Consider the following 11,675-nt stretch of genomic DNA (forward strand, 5'->3'; position numbering starts at 1 on the left):
TTATTGTTTTCCTAAACCGAACCAGCCCGTTTGGGCTTACCTGGTCTGTCTGGAGTCTTCCTCCACCCACTGACCCAACTCCCCACCAGGTGGTTATCGGTTGACATTTCTGCAGCTCTCTTCACCCTGGTGTACTAAAACACGTGGCCATAGATCAGACGATACAATCACAAAATCGATCATGAATCCTTTAGCCTATGGTGCTCTGGTAACACGTACACATATGAGCTTGGATATTGGCAATTTACTGCCAATCAATGTCACTCAAAGTTAGTAAAATAGTACATTTTTAGAGATAGTACCTGTTTCTATGATAATCCAGATAATGGTGCTCTTGAATATCTGATTAATTTCATTTTTCTACATGCCAAATTTTATCTTCACAAACAGCAATTTTCTAATTCACTACCTAAGTTTGTGTGAACGTGTCTTACCCTGTCTGTCTTCTCCCAGCAAGGTCCATTACTGGCTGAATGTCCCACTGTCAGGGGAGGAAGGAAGCCTGTGTGTGGGGAAGGCAATCAGTGCATCATTATCAACATATACTGTAGAGGAGTTGTACTACAAGGTTAAGGTTTGGTGTATACTCCACGTAGTCTGACTAGACAACAGTCAGGAAAATACAGTTGTTGATTGATATACTGAAAAAGAACATGAGTACATGAAGATAACTCCTTGATATATTGTTGACTTATTTTCATACACATTAGGACATACATTTCTGTCTATTATGACAGACCACACACACACCTATCCTCCCAGGTCTTTTCCCACTTATCGATTTTTCATAGTTGTCTTCATCACCGGTCGTTCCACTTTCTTGAATGGAACAGCGTTGATCATCTGCCCCGTCATGGATCCATTTCTTTGGATGCTGGAGCTCCCCTCCCATACTACGGTGGTTTATTTCAGTATTCTGTATATTTTCAGTTTGCCGCATGTCATAAGTCTGCAGTTGGTAGAAAACATTTTTACATATACATTTTCAAAGATAAATGCACATAAATACATAATAATACACATGTATCGATTCAGTTTCAGTCATAAGCATCCACCTGATGTTTCTCTGGTTCGTCAGGGGTCTTTGCTGCATAGTGTACCCAGGGATGAGGCTCCATCTGTGGAGTTGGACTCCTGGAGGTGCAGGGTATCTGAAGGAACAGATCCAGCCTGACTCTTTTCCTGCTGCTCTGCTCCTCCGCATTATCTGCAGATAGGCTTCATTTTTAGAATCTAACCATACTAAGTTGCTTTCAACTGCTTTGGGATAGTTGACATGGTTGCATTCTTCCACTTGGTTATAGTTTTAATAAGCAGAGAAGGACTTACAAAAGCCACATGACTCCCAAGTGGCTTTACTGCACACAAGTTTGATAATTTGTTATTCTGGCAGAGAAGTTTCGTAGATTTACACTTTATTCATTATGAAATTCTTTGCTATTCAGGCAGCATATTTTCTTGTTTTTACATCATATTTGTTGTGTTGTTCTTGCTCATAACAGGATACTATGAAAGAGTTTCTGTTTTGGACTTTGAATCTCCACCTATACCAGTTTGTATCAACCCATCTATCCATGTTTCCATCTTTTACCTTCAGGTTGATTATCCAGTTGTTCAGTGATTCTCTCTGCAGGAAGCTACTGGGGGTTCAGCTGTACAAGAAAATCCGGACTGGGCTGCTCTTGTGTTGTGCGAAGAGGGAGAGGCAGAGGGCTGGGACGATGAAGGTCTGGAGCAGGAGGTAGATGAAGAGGAGGACAGAGGAGTGGATTGAGTCTGGAGGAGGTGAACTGAAAAGAAGACAAACATAAGACTTGCATTAATGAATTTTTGACGATCCAACTATGTGGTAGAAAAAGTTTAGCTTGTTTGCTAAAATAGCTGCCTACTGCTCCTAGAAACAGGGTTGATGAGAGCTCTAAGACCAAACCAAACAATCAATCTTCCCTAAAATCCAAAACCATGAGCTTACTGTTAATATAAATACATACTGATTAATAGTGCTTCACTTTTTCTAAATGCTTGGTTTACGTAAATAAGAGGAGTTATTCCTGGTCTATACCTGAGTGTCACTGTAGCTCAAAATGGCTGCCGATAACTCCTTGAGGGTGCTCAGTTGTTCCACTTGTTGAGTGTACCGCCGAACAACCCGCTGCTTCTTCTCTCTGGTCTCTGAGAGACAACCCGTTTCCATAGTAATCAAGTCCTGGAGACAGAAGAAGGTCAACCTGAAACCTCTTGGTTTCTGTAAATGTCAAAGGTCTATGTAGATCAATATGGAGTTTTCAGTAAAGGCTCACACTTGTGTCTGTCTTGTTAACTGTTTACAGTAGGCACATATCCATTGGTACACAAACACACATAATACACACACACAAATACAGATACCTGGGAGTATAGTAGAAGTGGCCCCCTACGGGTGCTATAAGTTTTTGGAATGGCTGACTCTGCCTCCACAAGCAGATGGCCGCTGTTGGACAGTCGCAGGAGAGAGTCCTGGGACTTCCAAATGTAGTAATCCTGTTGACAGATTGATGGATAATATTGATTATAAGATAAATGGAATGATTGATTGATTGATTGATTGATTATTGAATGTCTGGATTGATGGATGAACTGAATTATCGGTTAATTGACATAAATGTGAGGATGTTTAATATAATTACATTCCATAACCAAGACAGTAAACCAGCAACCAACAAACAATCTGACCAATATGCAATTAAAGTTCATTTCGATACTAATAGTTAGAATTGCCCCTATTACAGCCTTTGTGAGTACCTGTGGTGTAAAGCAGACGTCCAGCCGTCCGTCATGTCTCCCTGTGTTTCTGTTGGTTGAGACGAATCGAGCACACCCCCGACTCAGCAGGGACAGAGACAAATCCTTCATGATGTCTTGGATTCTTGGAGGATGGCTAATAGTGCTCTATGCAGATGATTCTGAATTGATTTGGTAATTTAAAATGTAACTATTACAGTAGGTTTAGGTTTTTGTGGAGTTTTCTTTTGCTCTCAGAGTCTGTGTTGGTTTTGATATGCATGAAAATGTACTCTTAATTGCCTTTATATTTGTGAATGTAAGTGTGAATTAGATTGAATCGTTTGAGGTGAGTGGTGGCACTGTGAAACACTGGCAACCTGATCAGGTGTACCCTGATTCTTCTCACTCAACGTGTGCTGTGTTTGGCTCCAGACCACTGCAACCATGAGGGTAGAAAAGGACATACAGGTATAAGAATGAGGCACTGTGTGCAAATAAAGTTTAAGATAGAAAATAAGAAAGCTATTGGCACCACTGCCCAATGTGTAAAGTCATTGTGGAGCACAGGTTATTATCTCTGAATGCTACTTTTTACTTCTGCCTTACTATACTAGACTATAACAGAGACAACATTGTCTTTAATGCAACAACTGGATATAAATCACAGCAGATAGCACATGCAACGAAAGAGGCAATTATGGAAGTCAAGTATCATCAAGCTTTCAGTTTAGCTATTCGATTCAATATAATTCTATATAAATCTATCACATCAGAAGTTATCTCAGGATACTTTATAGATAAAGTAGGTCTAGATAGTCCTCATTCATATTGACAGAGTGAATATAACAGAATAAACACAATTTCCTGATTCACCAACATTAGAAGTACCAACAAATCCAGAGAAGAAAAACAAATCCAGAGAAAGAATTGGAAAAAAGTCAAGTAAGTGAGGAAGATTTAGATTTATTTAGTTTTTCAGCTCCTTGTTTCTTGATTTGTATCATATTTTATAGCAGAAATGAGCATTAAAAGACAAAATATTGGACGTACCTGCTGTCTCCCATACAAAGACTGCCCTTTGTGTGTGTATGTGTATGTGTGTGTGTGTGTGTGTGTGTGTGTGCGTGTGTATGTGTGTGTGTGTGTGTGTGTGTGTGTGTGTGTGTCTGTGGGTGGCTGTTTGTTTAATCCCTGTTGCTAGGTTGTTGAGAGTCTGTACTTTGTGTTTCTGTTGCCGTGGCTGCAGTGACATGTATGGTAGCACACCCACACACACACACACACACACACTCCCACACCCACACACACGCATTCACACACACGCTCACTCACTCACTCACGCACGCACACACACACACACACACACACACACACACACACACACACACACACACACACACACACACACACATAAAGGAAAATAAGACTTTTAAATGTTGCCTCCAGTACTGTGAGAACACCTCACATGCACCAGGGCATTAAAGGCGTGATAAGTTGTAGTTTATTGCTAGTTGGTCGCAGCCAGGCATCAGTATGCCAAGGCCCCTACCCCCCATCTGACATCACACTAGACTTCTTTGCCTATCATCAAGGTTGGGGCAGCCCTGTATTGTGACTTGCTTCATGACTTGCTTCATGCATCCATGGTTTCTTTCTTTCAGTGATTATCCAAAGCTCATGAAGGTTGAAATTGATATCCATTGGTAATTTGAGAACATGACCTTCAGACTCAGCTCCTTTATTACCACAACAGTTTGGTACAATGCCCCCATCACTGTTGACACTGCACTAATCTGTCTTTCCATCTCCCAGTCAATCTAACACTCACTCATGAACAAGACCCCAGGCATCTTAAGGCACATATTGACCGGATAATCTTCCATGGACAAGATCCCCTTGCAGTGCCCTGTCCCAGACCCCACCCAGAGACTACAACAGGGCCAGGTACTCTAAACTGTTCTATGATGACACATAGAGGCGACCACTCCAACACAGCAGTGCTCATCGGGGGCTTGTTTGTATCCCAACCCTAAAGCAGTGCTACTCACCCTGTGCCACTCAAAACAAGAGAGAATACAGCCCCTCTTCAGCCTTCACCTCCCTCCTAAACTCAAGCTACTCCCCCCACCAGACATTCAAAGTCCCAATTGCAAGTTCACACTGCCAGGGGTTAGGCCCCAGCCTCGACCTGCGAACCAGTTGACATTGCACTAGACCCCTAGCCTATCCTTGTGGATGGTGGGCCAAAATGCTGAAGTTTCTATGGGTACAGGCTTGGCCACCAGACACTCGCCAATAAGCTACCAGGCCTGGCTCCAGAAGTGGCACCCAATTCTGTATTCCAGGCGAGATTATTATTATTATTATTTCAAATATTACATTTTTACAGTATTTTGTTACTTTTATTTTTACTATTTTTTTTTTAATTGTATGTGGTGAAGAGTGCATAATGAATTGTTAAGGACTTCCACCTGACTTGGAGACTTGCCTGTCTGGACTTTAGAACCTGCGTCATGACTTTTGTTATGAAACAATCCGTTCACAATTGTTTTGTAGTTCGTATCCTGTCATCTACTGGCTTGACCTTCATGAGTTGATTCTGAAGGCAGTTAAGTGCCCTCGGAACAACAAAGTGACAGGAAGCAGGGTTCAGTTCACAATGTTCTAAAACAGGGGTCTTCAACGTTTTTTAAGCCAATGATCCCTTAACTGATAGACAGAGGGATCAAGGACCCCCTACTACGTATACTGTATAAAATAAATGGCATATTAAACTGGGTCTACAATAACATGTAGGGTAGTCTAAACCCTTTATACATACCTTTTTTATGCATAGAATACTAAGCTGTTAAAATAATAATTGTTGGTATGACTCTATAAATCATCTTTTAATGTTAAACATACATGTTGCACAGTGAATCCTCAGGATTAACTGTATCTGTGGATGGCTACCTTAGTGACCACCTTACCTATAGGCCAGTGAGCCTATGATCATTGTTTTTTTTCTTGCTGTTTTATACTGTATTTGCTAATAATATGTTGGATTCACATTCATTTTTGAAAAATCTTTCAAAGAATTAACAATAATTTGGAGGCCCCCCTGCAGTGACTCTGTGGACCCCTTGGGGTCCCGGACCCCCTGTTGAAGATCTCTGTTCTAAAGGTTTAAATAGACACACAATAATAGATTTTATTTTTTTCAAACAATCGCTCCATTCACTTAGATGACGTAAGAGTATAGATAAGAAAGGGGCACCAGAGGAAAGGGGGATTGGTTCAAGGTAGGTTCACGTGAATACATCTTCAGGAAGGCATATATTTACAACAATTTATGATGCCAATTAAAACAGATGAGAGGATTTGCTCAGAGTTTTCACAGAACGGAATGTAACAGATTCACAACAACTTTCAAAACAAGGACTTGGTCCCACCTCTGGTACTTGCTACATCCAAACATGGCAGCATTCTACAAGAAACAATAGCTCAGTCTTGATTGGTTTAATATTCTTCTTGACATGTTGGTTTGTTGGCCAGAACAAAAGTATAAAGGTACAGCAACTGCTTCTGTTTGTCTCAGTAGGGAGGGGAGGTTATGGCAGTCTTCAGTTTCCTATTGATCATCCATCTCTCTGACTGGTAAATTTCATCTCTGATATGAGTAATATGACACAAATTCTCACAAAGTCTTACACATTAATCTCTGCAATTTTTAATGGATGTTTGTAATTCCAGGTTTTCTTGACATGTTATGATATAGGTCAACGTCTACCAAAAGGTTCATGTTTATTACAAACTATATTTTTCCATGACCATATTCTATAACTTTGAATTCATCATCTAAGCTGCTTGTGTCTTATTACTGGGCTGATGGAGAACTCAACTCAGATTAAGTCATTTGTGTTGGCTATGTATGGTAACATGGGACCCTTAAAGTACTTGTTTTTCACTGTGGCATTGCTATTTTACATATCAGTTATTTTGGCCAACACAATTCTTATTGTCATTATTTATGTTGACAGAAATCTGCATGAGCCGATGTATATATTCCTGTGTAATTTGTTTGTTAATGAAATATATGGCAGCACGTCTATGTTGCCTTGCTTGATGCATCAATTGTTGTTGGACACTCATGAAATTTCTGTCCAATTCTGTTTCCTTCAAATATTTAACATTCATACGTATGTAGCTGTTGAATTTGGAACGTTAACAATAATGGCATATGACAGATTTATATGTATCTGTAAGCCTTTACATTACAATGCCATAATAACTAAACAAATAGTATTAAAGGTAATTCTTATTATTTGGATAGTTTCCTTTGTAGAGGTTGGAGTTTTACTGTCATTCACTATTCGCTTAAAGCGTTGTGGGACTGTCATCCACAAGGTTTTTTGCGCACACCACCTTGTAGTGGAACTTTCTTGTTCACCAGACAGAACAGTGTCACTTATTCATGATCTGGTGTTTGGCCTTTTTTTCACTGTTGCTGCTCCTGTCACTTATATTTCATTCACTTATGTCAAAATTTTGGCTGTGTGTTTAAAAGGTTCCAAAGAGACCAAAGTGAAGGCTGTTGACACCTGCACTCCACATTTAGTTTCACTCATTAGTTTTGTCTTTGCCTGTTTTTATAGTCTGATCACTCAGAGATTTGACATGTTCTCTGTTCCATATCCACTGTGTGTTGTCTTGTCAATGTATGTAGTGATTGTTCAGCCTCTTCAAAATCCAATCATGTATGGGCTTAAACTGTCAAAAATTAGACAAGCTTGTAAACATTTGTTGACATTAAAATCATTGCAACTCTACATTTTCCTGCAGCGTATTTACATTCTCGCGTCCATTATTAATAAAAATAATACAGCACAGTTTATATTGTAGCAATATTTTTGTTGTCATTGCTTTACATATAAAACTGGAATCTTCTGGGGTTGCTTCCCTATAATAGGTTTATTAATTTTACTCAAGCAAGGAATGTTGTGTTTGCAGTGGTGAAAATGCAATGTATTATTTTTGATATAATTACTTGATGGAGTATTGATGGAGTACTATGTGTACCCACAAAGAAATAAATGGTTAATAGTGCTCATATTATGCTCATTATTAGGTTCATAATTGTATTTGGAGGTTATATCAGAATAGGTTTACATGGCTTAATTTTCAAAAAACAGAGCAGTTTGTCAACAATGTTTTCTCTGGAAGATGGTATAAGTCCCTTTGCGGTGGACTTTGGGCTTTTCACTTTGTAAACCTATTACATGCACAAAAAAGATAAATAACACAATAAAGGAAAGGGAAACAGCCAAAAAGCATAATATGAGCACTTTAGAGTACATCCATTTTTTATCAAACACAAATGAAGATCTAAAGTAGGGGCAAGCAAATACTGAGATGTGGGGTGGATGTTGCCCCTTGACAAAAAAATACTTGACCTGCTGAAACCTGAACATTTTCCTTATTGAGCCACAGAAATCCCCTTTTAAATGTAACAACATACATATAGTTTAATTCAAATCCAAAATTTAAATGAGTTTACCATCTATTGAATCATACACAACTACAAAAATGTTAAGGATAACACAGTTAAGCAAGGCTTATTTATATCTCATAGTACCAAATAATGTTTGACTTAGAGTTAGTTTAATCATGAGGATACAGGACAATAAGCTTACACTTCCCATAAAGTGTCCTGTAAAACATAATTGGACATTGTGCTGAAAACAATTGCAAATAAACAGATTAAGCAGATTAATAACATATGAAATACACACAATACTGTATTCACATCTAAACAGATTACAATTTATTTCCATCTCTATTATTTAATAGAGATTATTTAAAACACAGATCACAAGATTTCATGATTAGCAGTTTTATTTACAGTTTTGTGTATGTATGAGTATAAGAAAAACTAAAAATCTCCGTGGCAATTATCAATGAATTATCAGAATTTTAGTATTATTAATACATTGATTATTCATCAGAGAAAGTATCAGAATGTACTGCTGAATCTATTTTTTTGCCCTACCACTAATTTTACGTAAAAATTATATTTGATTGATATTTGATATCAATATATATATATATATATATATATATATATATATATATATCAGGGAGAAATCTAGTTTGGTTACTTGAAGCTACTTAGAAAATGTATATCAAACTAGTAAACTAAAACAAAACACATGCTAGCAGAAAATGCCACTCAATTGAGTTTGTAGCACAAAGTGCCCGCTTGTTCACAGGTCAGACACAAACCAAAAAAACAAGATACCTCACTATTCATTGGAAAGTGCAGGAATGATATGGTTTTGTATACAATGTTCATCACTCAGACACTAGAGTCCAGGTGGAGGTATTGCACCTAGCATGATTACTCAGTTAGCAAAATAGTATGCAGCAACCTCACTAAACATGTTTTTATGAATAGTAATAATCATATGACTAATTTGAATTTCATTTGATAGAGAAGATGCAAGTTAACATAGCTCCAATCAGAACATGAAACTGATGTGCTGCACAGATTTATAGATAATGCTAATTTTCAACTCTTTATTAAAACCTAGTATATTTAAGTTTAGTTTTACAGCTTTCTGGAAAACCCATGAGACCAGAGAAGGGCAAAAATACATCATAAGTAAAATATAAAATACTGCTATGAGTAAATGTGGGCTAATTTATTAAAATATGAGTAATTTGTCATTTTAAAATACAAAAATACATTCTATACTATCATTCCATACTATATTATCACATTTTAGACATTTAGTAGCCTCAATATGGATTTGACAATTAACCCCCACTACATTGAAAAGAAGAGCTCTGCATATAACTTTTTACATACAGTACATTTGACTGAAGAGGCCCGTGAGATGCACCAGCATTATGACTACTGCTTGCTTAAATTCCTAGAACCTTGACGTAAATTCCATGCTGTAACATATGCAGGTACATATTCTAGATGTGAAACTAACAATATACAGCAGAGGGGAGATTGCCTTTTAATGCTCACTAGTTCCACAGGTTTATGTCACATACAGTCCATGCAATAAATGCAAAGAGTAGCATGTTTTCACTTTACGCAGACCTATGTTTTTTTAGGTCCTTGCAATATGGACAAGTATATTCTTCTTTTCATAGCAAAAGTAATTTTAATCCTTCTCTCTCTCTCTCGCAATATAGACATGTATGTTTATGTTTCCATAACAAAAGTAGTTTTAGTCACTCCAGCCTCTCTCTCTTATAGTATGTTGCGCTCGCTGGAGCCAGGCTGCAGTATCTGAAGGGTTACAACAAGTTTAAGACATTTTCTGAACCAGGGGTAGAAAAAGGCATAGATCAGAGGATTTAGACAGGAGTTAAAATAATACAGACATATTACAAATGCAGCAGATACAGGATTGAGCAAGTTATCAGTAAGAGCAACACAGTACTATGGGGAGAAACATATTAGAAACACAACTACAACAACACCGAGAGTCCTGGATGCTTTCATTTCAGATTTCATAGCAGTCACTTTCACTGAACCCTGAAGTGTGACAGCTGCAATATGAGACTGCATGGCACGAGCCTGAGACACAGCCACTACAAACACTCTCATATACAGAACTATGATGACAGTGACAGGACCGATAAAGGATACCAAGGATTGACCTTAGTACCTTAGTAAATGCGGCCACTGACTGACAGAGTGAACAGCCAAATAAAATGCAACTGGGGGAACTGAACATTAAGGCCACGGCGATGCACTAGTTCATTTAGATGATAATAAAACTAGGCATTTAGCAGATGCCTTTTTCAAGATCAATACATAAGTGCAGTGGAGAAAGTACATTTCTCCAACTTTACAAGCAACCAATTGAACGAGTGCAAAAGAAACAAAACAGTAATTACAGCAAAGTCTGATACAGTGCAAAATAGTAGAAGTGGAAGAGAAGCACCCATGCTCTCATTTCAGATAATAACAACCTCAAGACAAAATATTTCTCCTATGTGTACCCCCTAACACTGCAGTCAAGGGGAACGCAAGTGAAATATAATAGTTCACAATAGGACAGAACATGTCACGTGATTCACTTTTAAGTCAAAGACTGTGATTAAGAAAATTGTTGTACAGATTGTGGGGATAATCTGGGGATAAAAATGGAACATGAAATTACATTAAACAATGTTTTTCAAATACAAGCTCAGAATTTTTTTTTCTTCAAATTACATGTCTTTTTCTATCCGGCAAAATGCAAATTACATAATGTGTATTTTAAATGCATTTAATTGAAATACTGCCCATCTCTGCCTAAGACCTAAACCTGCCCTAAAAAGAAGGGGCTGTCTGACGAATTCATCACCACAGCCATCAAATGAGGGTTAAATTCCAGCAGAGAAGCAGAGGGAACATAAAAATAAAAAAAATGTATTTCCTGTAATGGCCCAAAAATAGTTACATTTTTTTCAGTGGTTACCTGCACAAATAATGGCAAGAAAAGTAATTTAACTACTTGCCACTTTGCAAATATGAAAGTAGTTGAATTTCCAGCAAGCTACTGCAAAATGTATAGTTAACTACTAGTTTACAGTGATGACATGTAGGCTATTTCCCTACTCCCCAGCAATGCATATAACTTATTACTACATTTGACTGAAGAAGCCCCTGAGAAGCCCCAGCATGCTGTCATTTTCTCCTTCCCTAAATAAATTATGAAGATGACATGACATGGCATGACTGGAGCATGGTTATGATTACTTTTGGCTTGAATGCCAAAAATGTTGATGTAAAATCAATTCTGTAAAATAAACATATATGTATATGTTAAACTAACAATATACAGCAGAGAGTAGATTTGGCAGTGATATGTCTTGTAATGCTCACTAGTTCCACAGATTTATGTGACATACAGTTCGTGCAATTAATG

The 11,675-nt window shown here is 37.8% G+C and overlaps 2 protein-coding genes across 2 annotated transcripts; one reads left to right on the forward strand and one right to left on the reverse strand.

Annotated features, from left to right (window-relative positions):
* Positions 1 to 1,073: 1,073 nt before the first annotated feature.
* Positions 1,074 to 3,857, reverse strand: LOC116051952 (uncharacterized protein KIAA2012 homolog). The gene is made up of 6 exons (XM_031302769.2): positions 3,814 to 3,857; positions 2,782 to 2,917; positions 2,389 to 2,520; positions 2,063 to 2,206; positions 1,592 to 1,790; positions 1,074 to 1,207 (listed from the first exon to the last, which is right to left on the reverse strand). The coding sequence occupies exons 1-5, from the start codon at positions 3,825 to 3,827 to the stop codon at positions 1,638 to 1,640; spliced, it is 579 nt and encodes a 192-aa protein (XP_031158629.2). The 5' UTR covers positions 3,828 to 3,857; the 3' UTR covers positions 1,074 to 1,207; positions 1,592 to 1,637.
* A 2,773-nt stretch (positions 3,858 to 6,630) lies between these two features.
* On the forward strand, positions 6,631 to 7,678 carry LOC116050405 (olfactory receptor 1509-like). The gene has a single exon (XM_031300425.2). It carries the CDS (start codon positions 6,631 to 6,633, stop codon positions 7,642 to 7,644), a length of 1,014 nt encoding a protein of 337 aa, XP_031156285.1. The 3' UTR covers positions 7,645 to 7,678.
* The last annotated feature ends 3,997 nt before the right edge of the window (positions 7,679 to 11,675 follow it).

This window comes from Sander lucioperca, chromosome 8 (assembly GCF_008315115.2).
Source record: "Sander lucioperca isolate FBNREF2018 chromosome 8, SLUC_FBN_1.2, whole genome shotgun sequence".
NCBI lineage: Eukaryota > Metazoa > Chordata > Actinopteri > Perciformes > Percidae > Sander > Sander lucioperca.